General features: G+C 37.4%; 1 protein-coding gene across 3 annotated transcripts in view; it reads right to left on the bottom strand.

Moving 5' to 3' along the window:
• NTRK2 (neurotrophic receptor tyrosine kinase 2) overlaps window positions 1-13,592 on the bottom strand; it is a 198,183-nt gene that overhangs the window by 145,166 nt on the left and 39,425 nt on the right. For all 3 annotated transcript variants that reach the window (XM_005522628.3, XM_088053983.1, XM_014252329.2), the window contains exons 6-9: window positions 12,181-12,317; window positions 9,054-9,186; window positions 7,252-7,551; window positions 2,416-2,448 (exon numbers count right to left, since the gene is read on the bottom strand). In XM_005522628.3, the coding sequence (XP_005522685.1) occupies window positions 2,416-2,448; window positions 7,252-7,551; window positions 9,054-9,186; window positions 12,181-12,317 (603 nt within the window). The remainder of the gene's footprint in view (window positions 1-2,415; window positions 2,449-7,251; window positions 7,552-9,053; window positions 9,187-12,180; window positions 12,318-13,592) is intronic.

Here is a 13,592-nt window from a genome sequence, read left to right on the forward strand (position 1 = left end):
AGCCTGCTTTATAACAAGTACTTCAGTCTAAAAAAATTTGGCTTCCTTTACAATTAGATGGGAAAAAATTCACAAAGATGGTTTTGGCCAACCATATATTTATGACTGATTTATAATACTAACATATAAAACAAATATTTTGAGCCTTTGCTGCTCTGACTATGTAAAACAAAGTTTGAAGAAGGAAATTTTTTGCTCCCAATTTCACTTGTAAATAACCGCTGATGCTATTTATAGTTCTGTTTATGCTCACGCCTGTTCTAAACTACTAGAAATCACACCCTGGAGGGCTAATGAGAGCCACAGGTCTGGTCTATGAATCCTCTCAATGCACTTCTTTATTAAAATGGGCAAGAGCTAAGGTAGGCTACCTTGGTATGCTGACATTGCTTGCTGTCTAACTGTGACTCATTTGCATTTGAGGTACTGCCAGATCTTCAAAGCCCCTTGAAATGGATGAATCAGGCAAGGAAAATACACGTGACAGCTATCCAGCCCAAGCCGGACGATTTGAGTTAAACAAATTCCTGTTCATTTCACTATGAAATCCTGACATAGACACTGAGCACTCCTGCAGACAGGGTCACGCCTTTTGACTCATGCTAGGTAAAGCTCATATTGCTTTAGGGCCAGGTTCCCTAGTGCTCTGTACCTCATGCAGCCACCAGTGACTAATAACAGCTGTGGTGATTAGCAGCTGACGCTGGCCAATATTGTACACAATAGACACAGCAGCACAAACACATCAACACTGGGGGGTCACTCCATGCAGTCATTCTGGAGTTTGGCACATACTGGGGCAAGTTGTCTCTCTCAGGTTCACAACCACATTAGAAAAGGCACCATGACATGAAAATAAGAACTCAGAGCCAAAGGAGCCAGCTTTGCATCCAACGTCCTGCTCAGACCCACGTTTATTTCTTTCAGTTAACTTGCAGATTGTGTCACGACAGCATTCTGTCTTTTCCAAGAGGTGCCACAGACCTGAGCCAGAGGCACAAGCAACTGCTGCACACTTGTGGCAAGCAGTACCCCATGCAGGCAGGACTCCCCTCATCAAACTCAATGTCATGCAGCCTGATGTCACGTCATCAGATCTTCTGATTTCTGCTGTATCTTCAAAACACGCTTTTTTTTTTCTACAAAAACATTTGAAAATCACCTCACATCACAAGGACAGCAGTTTCAAACAGCAGGAAGAACAGCCAGGAATAAAGAGGAAGGCTGCCTTCATCAGGACTAGGTCTGCAGGCTGTGATCTGCTGGCAAAACTCAAAGTGCACACCTCAACAGAAACCCACTCAGGTCAGTCAAAGCACAGCACCCACATGGCCAAAGCCATACACAAGTATCAGGACCTTGACAAAAAGCTCAGAATCAATATCTTCATGCATACAGCTTATATAATACAACACATGAACAAACCATGCAAACCATCCCCACTTTCCCATCCCCAACCCTCCTTTCTCCTCCAAAAAAGGGATTTTGGAAAGAGAGGGAGGGGAAGCTATCCTTTGGAGTTTCTAAGCATTTGAAGTCAAATTGATGCTTCAACTGCACATTTGCTAAAGTTTAATGACGTGGAATGGAATCAAAGCAATAACATTTAGATCAGCTTTAGGTAACCTGAGTCATGCTATTCATCCAAATAAAAAGCACTCCAAACAGGATCCAGCTCCAAGCTGTTTGTGTATGGTGGGTAAGATGAACTTTTCTATTCACCAGAAGTATACCAGAAATACTTTAAAAAATCAGACAGTTGCTTTTCATTCTGCAGCTTCTATTTCAGTGCACACTGGCTTCCACTTGGTACATTTTGCCTAACTGAAAAACTAATGTGAACACTTTGCCATCAAAATCTCCTGGCACACACTCAGCATCACTGAATTGATGGTCTGCTTATGCAAGAGAGATTAAGGGAAGGTACAAATGAGCAGACAGAGCAAAATAAATTGCCTACAGGAAAACTTACTTGTGCCAACTTCATTTCTAAGTGGGATTTAGGGGTACATTTTTGGAGGCAAAACAAGTAAGGAATCATCCCTGAAAAAATAAATTAAGTTGTATAAAGAGAAATCACAAACTCTCTTTCCTCCAAGAAATGCCTCCAAAAGGTTCACAAAATCTCATGTCTGTGAACTACATCACACAGCTGTCATCCTACAGGATCAACTGCACCCATTTGTAGCAGTGGATTTATGCTTCAAATGTGAATCAAAAGCAGCATAGTAAGTAAAACATCATATTGTCATCACATATGTTAAATATAAGGCAGGAAAACCAAAACCACAAAGTACCTTTAAAAGCTGTATTATTCTATGTGACATTTCAATTTTACTAAGCCTAACATTTGGACTTTCAATGTTTCAGTTCCTTCATTTCTGTTATTAAAAGAAAAGAAAATCAAATATATACCATAAACGTCTGGATCCAAAATTGGGCCACTACCTGTACATGGAAAAGAGAAAAAAAAAAAAAAAGAAAGAAAAGCTTTGTAAATAAATTTCAAATGATGGAAGAATAAAAGTTTCTTTAGCAGTAGTTTTAAGAGTTGACTTATTTTGCCATAACGTCATAAGTATCTACTTAAATGCAAATTAACATCAATAACTTCAGTTTATTAATTACATTTACAATCATCTTAGAGTTATCCCAAAGGTTAACATTTTGCTTCATGTGTACACATGGCACTAACTCTGGCAGGGGCATGCATTATTTCACAACTGGGCAACATCCTGCTTTCTAGAATATTTATATACATATATATATATATACACATATAAATATATATATATATATATGGAATAAGTGTAACAATAACTATTCCTGTTGAAAAGCCAAAGGTAAAATTTTCCCTGATTTCAAGTGGAAGCAGATTTCACAGAGCTTTAAAATTATTGATTTTTACCTGATAAAAATAATTATGTTATTATATCACTGTGCGAGCAAACCATTTTAAACTGTGAGCTGTCAAGTCAAGGGCTACAGGTAGAAATGACTTAAGCAGCACCATTTGATTCACTCTGTAAAAGGATGCTTCCAAGAAGCCAGCTGCACAGCTGATACACAGACAGAACTTACTGAGAGTCAGATGTCTCAGAAACCAGACTTTACACTAGCAAATGGATACCTGTCTAGTCTACACTTCTCTATATTTTACCAGCTCCTCTTTTCAGCGTTTTCTGATTACTTACTGCATGCATGTAAGATTTAACGCATATGTGAGTAAAATGCACAGAACAGTCACAGAAATTATGGAACTGTTATTCATGTTTTGCAAGATACTTGTGTTTGAACATACCCATTCATTCTGATCTATAGTGTACTTCTAGCATAGCTCATATATTAGGCTTATAGTTATCTTTTCCATATTTTTTTCTCTCCATTTTCACAGGTTTGGAAATAAAATTAACAAATAATTAAAACCTCTAAAGATGAATCAAACTTCAATAAACATAATTCTGTTTACACTACCATACAGTAAATCCATAGCAGCAGCATTGCATGGGCATAATGCCACAGGGAATAAGAGCAGAACACCATTGTTAACAGCATGAGAATCTGTGCAGAAGATCAGGCTTATTTTTCAATGCACTTGAAGATATTCCAGTATCTAAGGATACATGTCAATAGATCCCATGAGAACCGTCATGTCAATCGGCAGAAATAAATAACCAGTGAAGAAAGCCTGAGTATCCATTCTCAAGTAATCCGACCAGAGATTTTTGTTCACAAAAGTAAATGGATTCAGTTTTCCAACATGTAGAACATACAATTGCTGAAAAACAGTATTTCTAACTCACCTTCTGTAATTTGAAGTGGAAAGAAAACCCCAAACAACAAAAAAACTCCAAATCCTTTATTTAATAGTTAAATGTCAACATTTTTGTTTCTATTCACTGGAATTGGGATAGACTAAGCAGGTTAGTAAAACCCTTAACTCCTCCTGGACATAAACAATAAGAAATCCTCAATTCCATTCAAATATTTTTTATATAACTAAACACTTCAAATAAAGCTACAAAAGTCACAAAATGTACAAAAGATGATGGACAACCCCAAATTTCTGTTTAATATTACTTCTTCTATTTAACACATAAAACCAAACCAATATTAATAATCAGTTGAAGTTATTTTAAAATTAAACTTCACCACAGTCCTTTTGCACATTTATACACAATTTTTTTCAAGGCCAAGTACTGAACAGCACCATTGTTTTGGCGCCCATTAGAAGAGGTTGTTGAGTAAATGAGCCATCAAAAGCCTTATCCTATTCACTCATCTTTACAAACTACATCAACTGCACTCAGATTGTTTACTTCTTTCTAAATTTGGCATTTTCAAAATAAAGCAGCAGCAAAAGGCTCAATCCAAAAACATGCTTCTGCAAAAAGCATGTTATGCTGCACAAGCAATATGCTATTTCTAAGGCATATTTAGCATATTCTTTTGCTTTGACAAGATATATGTGACTTGGACTCCTTCAGCTGAATTTTAACATAGAGAGTTAGTAGATGAATAAGCTTAATTAAAAATTTATATGATTGGTAAAAATCTCTCCCACATTCATTAGCCATTTTGGATCAACTATGAAAACAGCCTCCAGAATAAACCATGACCATTTCTTGCTTACAGTTAGTCTCAAATAATCAAATCTCTCTCAGCAAGAATTGGAAACCAAGAACTTTAGCAGACTAAAGAAAGTTAAAAATTCAGCTAGTAAAACATGAAATTCATTGTTCTAGATCTTCACATTTAAAACAAATCCTTAATTTACAACACTAACATGGATATCATTAGTACAATCAAAATCCTACTATGATACATGGTGTCCTGTCTTTCATGCCTGCATCCTCAGACCAGTGAAAAACTGTTCTTCAAGAAGCATGCTGAAAGTTAGGAGCATCTCAGCACAAATTACCTCTTCATCATGTTTGATCCCACTCTGAAAGTGGACTATTACTCTATTGATGTAGAACATGCTCCAGACTTATATATACATTCACCTTGGGTAGGCATATGGATTATAGGTGAGGGGATTTTTTTTTGCTTTTTGTTTTTTTCCAGAGCATTTGCTCAAGTGATGCAATAAAGCAGAGAATCAGTTTAAAGCTCAGTGACTGTACCCCGCCCCATGAAACATCAGGACTGGTATTTAATTCAGTCGTGAAGACATGAAAATGAACATAATACCAGGGCGTGGGCCTTAATCTTTATGCCTCAGTGCACAATATGTGGGCCAAAAGAAGAAACTACACAGTAACGACAGCACTGAAAAAGCCTTTTAAGGATTTGAAAAAGCCTGACAGTGCTTTAAATAGCAATAGTATAGAACAAAAATTGTAATACGATGCATTTGCTTTAATGAGAGCTTCAGTGGAGGAGACAACAATGTTGTGATGTTTTCTAGGCCTCAATTCCATGACTCTTGCAGGAGAAAGTAAAAAAAAACATTGAGGAGGCTAAGTAGATAAGCCATTTCTCCTGTTGTTGATTTTTAAGACTGGTTTGGTGCCATCATTAGTGCATGAACTAATTTCTAATGCAGTTACATCCTGTCTATATATAGTCCCACTTCCTCTAAACTCTTCTTGTGAAGCTTACTCCACCACAGATCTTGGGAAATTCTTAAAGAACACAGCACAGTTTATATTGGTAGACTTACCTTATGTAGGAATATAAAAGGGATGGAAAAAATAAATGTTTTCCTTCTAAATGGAAGGATAGCTACAGTTCTATTTACTGTGGATAGAAGCATAAAAGAAAAGCAGGACCGGAAAGAGGATTTGGATTAAAAAAAAAAGAAAATTGCGTAATGTATTAGAGGTAGCTGATACTATGCTAGAAAATGAAGCTGGGTTCATATTAAATAATGAGGGTGTATGAGAACTTCCACAGAACATCCATGAGGTGAACTGTTTTGCTGAATTAAAATGCAGTATTAGGGAACACCAGTAGCTGAAACCATGGCATGTTTCTGTAATGAGTCCCTTTAAGGAAGAACTCCAGAGAAAAAAGGGGAGAGGAGCAGTGAGCACAGCAGGAGTAAATAAAGCCTGGTTTTATCAGCTCTTCATCTTCTCCTAAGGATGGGAAAGCAGAAGATCTACCATCTCTCTCCCTACAGCAAACTGAGCTGAAAGGGAAAATTGAAATACTGACCATATTTTTATGGTCTGTGGCCTGAAATGTAGGAAGAGAATTTAAATATTCACTACTTTTTTTTCCCATCAGATAACATAACAGAGCACTGCTGTTTAAAAAAAAAATAAGGCAACTGTTTATATCACATGGCCAAAAAGCCGAAGATACATACAGTCTCATATTTTGAGGTATGGCTATGTAATTATCTGCACAAGATCACAACTTCTATTTCTACTCCACATGTGCAAGGTCCACTCAGAGTGCTCTTCCATGTGCTGCAATATGCTTGCATGCACAGTGACTGTTATTACAGCCACTTCATGTATGGTTTTGAAGGTGTGGGAAAAGATCAAACCACAGTGAACATCAGTCACTTACAGTAGTGTCTGCAATTCAGTGAGCTAGTCCACCTTGAGCCTGCCCACAGATTATTTAGAAAGGCCAAGGGGGAATCTTTAGAGCAACTGAAGGTGCAACGATCTTGAGCGCTGATATTCCTAGCAGTGTAGGTGCCCAGCCACCACCTAGACAAATGGCAATTGGACACCAAAAATGCCTGTTAAGATTTGAGACCTCATCCATCCTGCCTCTGGGTTACTTGTTTTCTCTCCAGTTCCCTCTAGTGTCCTAAAAACAATATATTGCCATGAACTCACTTGACTGCACTATCAATTTTGCAACAAGGCACTAGATTCCACACAAGCATCCTCCATGTCCTTGAACACACTGCCTAGTTCCATTCATATGCAGTACAGCAAGTTACACAGTTACTGAATGGCACACAGTGCTTTTCAGGATAAGAACTGAGGCTTGGGAAAACTTCAGAAACAGCAACTTTTCATTAGCCTTGGCTGGCAGGGAGGATGGTTACTCAAAAGAAGATTTACAGAGCACTGGCATGACCTGACTTCAGAAGCAATAAACAAGAAAAAAATGTTCAAGAAAAACATTATTTTATAAGTAATATTGAAGACAGTCATTCAGAGAAAAATAAAGTTCTATAAAAACCTTCCTCCAAAATAGTTAAACTGGCCAAAAGCACTATTTCACCACTTTCATCAATTTGCAATTGCTAGCATAAAAAAAAAAAAAAAACACTGCACTCACCATCTCCAGGCACCGACATGAAATGAGCATCAACCCGTTTTTCATCCTCTCCATAATCATTCTTTGCCAGTAAGGTATAAGCACCATTGTTCAGGTGTGTAGGATTGTCCAGCTGAAGGCAGCCATGGTATTCACTTTGATTGATAACGTGAATTTTAGTACAGATGTATTCAGACTCATTCAGAACAGCTCCCTCATAGAACCACTGCAATGTGGGCTTAGGGTTCCCTTTCACAGTGAATGGAATACACCAGTGGTGGTCCGGGGTCGGAGACTCAATAAATGTGATATTTGGTGCAACTATATTGGAAAAAAGAGTGAAGAGCATCAGAATATTCTGAACATGTCCTTCCTCCCTTCCCTCTCTCCCTCTCTCCCTCCCTCCCTCCCTCTCAAATTCTCATGGAAGTACTTTTCATTCACCAGTACAAAAGTATGTTACTAGGTGGAATGGTACCTATTTGAAGGATTCTCACACAGGAACATACCTTCTCTGTCTAGAGTATTATGCTGAACTGACCTGAAGCTGCTCTTTAGAAAGAAATAAAACAAGCTAGTTTCAAAGACTGAAAACATATTAAATCACTTAAAACATGTAAGGTGTAGGAACATCAGTTACTGGTTCACTTAGAAGGAGGAGAAAGACATTTTATCTTTACTTTGCTGAAAAAATGGTGCACAAGAGTGCTGAAGGAAGGCAATAATCTTGAAAATATTTAAAACTGGACAAAAGCACTGGAAAGGCACTCAGCTAGGAATCCAAATTTACAGATTATTTTCTTAATAGAATCAAAGACAGAACAGATTATTTAATTCTCTAGATTCTTCTCTCAGGGAAAAATAACTCTCTAGTATACATATTCTCATGCCTCAAGTTTACAGACCTCTTCTGTTTCCCTCAAAAGATTATTCCAACACCTTGCCCATTATTTTCCTCTATATTTATTCTTAACTACATTTGATTTCTTCTAGCTATATTCCCTTTTATCACTCATAATAGTGCCAAGCTCAGAATCTCATTTACACTCTTCAAACATTTCTAGTTTATGTTCGTTCCCATAGTTATTACATATCCAATTTCAACCTACAAACCTACATCTGTAGTGTTTTTTCTACTTTACTCTGTCATAAGCACATGCTGAGCAAAATTTGCCATCTACAAAGTGTTCCATTCCCATCTTCAATTAAACAGAGGGTTGCAACTTGTGAAAACATGCTGTATAGTTCATGTAAAATGAATTCAGCCTGGAGCTCAGATCTAAGAAACAAGTGGTTCTCTACACTATATGCCCCTTCTCCTTTCCTTGGCCCTGAGAAATAAGTGCACTATTCAAAGCCATGACAAATAAATTTACATCTGGCTGTACAAACAATGAACAAAGGAGTTCTTGTTTTAGGCAGTAAGAACATGCGTACATGTGTAGTCTTGTACAATTCTACCAGCCTTTTGATGCATTCCCATTTTGCAATTCCTAAGACAGTGTGCATGTATGTACATACACACCATTACAGACCTTCCCACACTGACAGTGCCATTCAGTATTCAGGATTTCAGACCTTTACTTACAGATTCTTTTAACTGGAAGACAAAGCAGCCAGAAATACATTTTTTGCAGAATACAGAGCTGAAAAAGATAAATGCAACAACGGCTGACTGGGCTACTCCTAGCATTAACTGCAGTAGATAGTTCACACACCTTAAGGGTTTTCATTTCAACAGCCTGAAGGTCCAAAAAATACCCAAAACAGTTCCTGACAATGCAGTTTGGCCTCCAGGTCTGTATGGAGGCCCACATACGTACAGAATACCGTAAGCTCGGCAGAGGCTTGGTCCTCTCCCACAATGTTCTCTGCTACACAGGAAATCTCCAGTCCACTGTCCATTGATGAAACATTCTTGATGGTGAGTGAGGCAGGATTCTTATTTGTGTCACTCTAAAAATGATCAGAAAAACATGTATGCATCAATGACAACATTAAAACAGCGGAGAGGGAGGGAATTACTGACCACAGCTGAATGGCATTTTTCATTTTCACTTCCTTTTAGCTGTGTCTCTCCACAATTAATCAAAGCTTTATTTTAGTGTCTTATCCAAAAAGACATAAAACACCTACAGAACCAATCCAACAGTCAGTACAGTGGATTCAAAGCTCCTAACTCCTGCTACAAATATTGCACTCAGTCATATTTCTGCCCTGTCACTTTCAGTCAGTGGGTTTTTTTACCACTTTATCCCCTCTGCACAAATGGGTTTTTTCCTCTAATCATATACCCTTGCTCATCCCTCTCTCCTACTTTATGACTTATTTCTATGGTCTATCTCTAAAACCATCTCTTCCTGCCTATATTGTGTTCAATCTTTGTTTTACTCACCCTTTTCTCTCTTTCCTTTAAATTTATGCTTCACATCTCTCCCACTGCTGTTTTCTGAGCCCTACTGTATCTTGACATGTTTTCTATCTCCTTCTTAACCAAATTTCTTCTGAAAGCTTTCTTTTCTTAAGAAATCTTCCAAAAGAAACTGCATACCTTCTACTACCTAACCTATTTGCCAAGTACTGTTTTATGTATTTATAAACAAGCTAATTAAAGTAAGATTGATGATTCTTGAAAATCTTGATTTTTATGATTCTTAGAAAGCTCAGTGTCTATCTACAGCCTTAAATAACATAATGACTATGCAGCTATGTCACACTGGTTAAGCAAATATGGCTGAACTACCCCCACCTCCTCCCCACACAAAAAGCACTAGCAAAGCTAATTGTTACTCTGATGTTAATAAATCAGGCCCTTCATATTATCTCCAAATAATTATTGTTTCCATACTCGAACTTTTCATAAAGAGAGCTGGACTATTTTGTTAAATTGGAAAGGAACCAAAACACACTTCAAAAGTAAATAATTATGATAATTTTCACAACTATTTTTGAGGTACTTTTGTAACATACACTATCAGTGCTAGAGACAGCACAAACAAGGAACCCACTATAATTGTAAAACCACAGCAACTTCAGGTGGCAATCAACAGGAATATGTGGGAATGGTCCTGCATGCAGTCCTGTGCAAACAGAATTTTGAACCTTGAGATGACACCCTAACTCCACTTGAGTTCCATATCCCTTCAATCTCAGTGTGGCAGTAGGGGACGCAGGTGGAAAAGCAAACACCTCTTCACATATTTTCCTATTTTGCAGTTCTTAGAGCTGAGCAGTGCTCAAAGCTAGAATAAAAGCAGAGGGGCTGTAACACTGGCTCAGGGCTGAAATCTAGAGCAAGAAAAATCCGAACAAACATCAGTCAAACTATCCATCAACACAGAAACTCAGAACGTAAAGGTTAGCTTTGCAGGACTAGAGCCTAGTTTTAACATTTGCTAATGTCCCTCTTCTAAAACAGTGGAAAACAGAGGAAAACAGTGAGAAAAAAACATACAAGATGAAGAAAATGAAGGCAAAAACTGATATATGGAAGTGAAAGAAAAGAAACCGAAAGCAACACTCATAGAAAAGGATAGTTGGGAATGGGAAATAATGTCTAAAAGGCTCATGCTCTTCTGCTGCTGAAGAGACTGCTGTGTTCCCTGGCTAAGGTTGCAGCCAGCCTGTATTATAATCCCCTCTACAATGGCATGATGAAGTTATGCCAGGACAAAATACTCATGGAAAACTTGAAGCAAACTGATCATGGCATTTCAAAGATAGGAGGGTTAAAAAAATTAGATGATCTCACTTTTTGAACAGTCTCACATTTGGTTTGGCTCCTAGAATTAAAATTTAAAAAAAAAATTTAAGAAGAGGGCAACTTGGCAGAGCTCCCCAATTTAAAACAGCTTGTTTTAATTGTTCTTTAATTTAACTATTTCTCAAAAACAACTGATGTCTTGATGCCTTTGGGAAGTTTTACAGATCAGAGAAAGTTTTAAAAACACAATTAGAGCTCTGCAGAGCTCTTACTTACGAAAGCTGGGCTAAAAGACAGACTACCTGAAGTCTATACAAGTCTGATACAATGAACTTTGGAAAGAAAATGTAACAACTATGAGACCCAAGAGGTCCTATCTCCTCCTCACTGCAGGAGGAGTTTTGGAAGTACACTTCCCACACCTTCTATAGACCAAGAAGCTTTAGGCAGTGTGCACCATCATGAATATAGGAAAGCAAATGCCATAAAATCGTAATAAACATGGGTTTTTCCCATTGCGAAACAATAGCAACTTATGAGATCAGCAGCTGCTTATATGGCCCTCCTTTTTCAGTATTTCCATCAAAAAGGACTTAAGCAGCACACAGTCTACAAAAAACAAAAAATATAAAGAGGCCAGAAAACAAACTTTACTCAGCTAGATGATTTCAATGAGGTAAGATACTCATACATCATTAGAAAAAAAAACAAACCAGAACAAAATAAATCTGACAGTCTTTTAAGTAAAATCTTCAATGTCAAGGCTTTCTGTTGCTGCTAAGTGTGTTGAAGAAAAATTAAACAAGCCACAAAATATTTACAACCAAATTCCAACACACTGAATTATTAAATGAGAATATGATAAAATTACAGATGCAAAGATTTTTCACAATCAGTATAGACTGAATTTAGTCTTTGTAGGCAGGTATCAGTAATAATAAGAAAGCCCTTGTGTTTCAGTATTCCAATTCACATTACTTCCAAAAATTTACATTACTCTCATTTACAAGTGAACATCCAAAACACCAGAGTGCAAATGAGAATCTTGAGAAACAAATGTCTGCCATTCCCCAAAAGCACTGCCACAGTCAGCCTAGATTGAAAGTAACTGGAAGATAAATGTAATCCCAACATTAACTTTCTATTTCATCTTTTAATAGAAAGTTAACCAGAGCTGGACATGAAACTTCATTCCATCCTTCAGCAGGTGTCACCTGAATTGTCACGTGTTTGAATATAAACCTTACCTCATGGTTTGAAACAAGATTAGTTACCACCCAGGATACATTTGGGGGTGGCCCGCCAGTAGTATCACAGTACAGCGTGATGCTCTTCCCTTCCACCACGGTGATGTTGTAATTGCTTAAGTTTGCTGAGGGCAAGTCTATAATAGAAACAACACAATAACCCAATATGTACTTGTATTTGACAGAATAGACACCATGCAACTCTAAGCAAGCCATATAAATGCAAGCACTACATTAAATATTCACTGTAGACAGTACTATTCAGTCAGGCAGTACAAACAGCATCTTTGGAAATAAAAAACTACGATCTTTAGCTGCTATATATTTTCTGCACCTCCTCTGCTTCACATCCTAAGAAAACATTACTGCATATGGAAACACATAAACTAGTTAATTATATAGGAATACATGTCAGGTGCACGAACAGTAATTATCTTAACTTCAGTTTTCAACTTCAAAATGAAGTTCCTTTACTCCTCCTTTACTCTTTAAAACTGGAAATTGTATCTGTCTCTTTAGAACAGCTATAAAACAACCTCTAGGTTGCACTGACATTGTGATATTTCCACTGCTCTCCACAACACTAACAGGAAAATCCCATTAGCTCCGAGTATCCCACAGGAGACTGCAGCCCTCTCTCATATAGAGACATCACTCAGAGAGAGTGGGGCAAAACCTAGGTCTTAAGCTCAAAGGGAGGAAAACACAGAATTAACAGATGGAACTAGAAAAGGGAAAGGACAGAAGAAAGAGTTAGCAATTGCACAGAGCTTTACTCAAGGCACCTCAGCTGATTTTTCTATTATCCTCAGGAAAGCAGAAAAGCAGTGAGATGATTAGCACTCATCAGGAAACAAGACCATGTTTTAGAAGAATTAGAACTCCCTCTCCATCTTACAGAACTATAAATCACTCTGTGCCTCATTCTAAGGCACCCAAAGCAATGGAACTTCCCAGAGAGTAAATTCATGCTGAATGAAAAACATGAGGAATTATAGAATGACCCTCTCCAAAATAACAGTAGCAATATCAGTAGATTTCAAGCATGTAGCAACTCACATTTCATATTTATTTATGTAGCAAATAATTATGTACCATTCTAGAAAAAACATCTTTTTTAAAAGATACTAGGTCATCATTTGAATCTACTACATTCCGTAAAGAGTCTTGGTCTCCTTTATGAGGCATTTCACATCAGCTCTTCCAGGCAAATTTTACTTGCAATTTATCATCTCAAATAATCAATCTTATCTGCTGTGCAGGACATTTATGCATGATTTTGCAATGACTTTTCTTTGTCTGAAACAACAGCTCTCTTTGGTTGTGTTTTTTAGTTGAGAGTACGGCAGTTTCATCATGGACTTCCTGGTATAAAAGTTTAGCAGACACTTTTCTTTATGTAAAAGATCCAA

The sequence above is a fragment of the Pseudopodoces humilis genome, chromosome 4, assembly GCF_049639895.1.
Source record: "Pseudopodoces humilis isolate 2021_Gansu_Grassland_sample_001 chromosome 4, ASM4963989v1, whole genome shotgun sequence".
Taxonomy (NCBI): Eukaryota; Metazoa; Chordata; class Aves; order Passeriformes; family Paridae; genus Pseudopodoces; species Pseudopodoces humilis.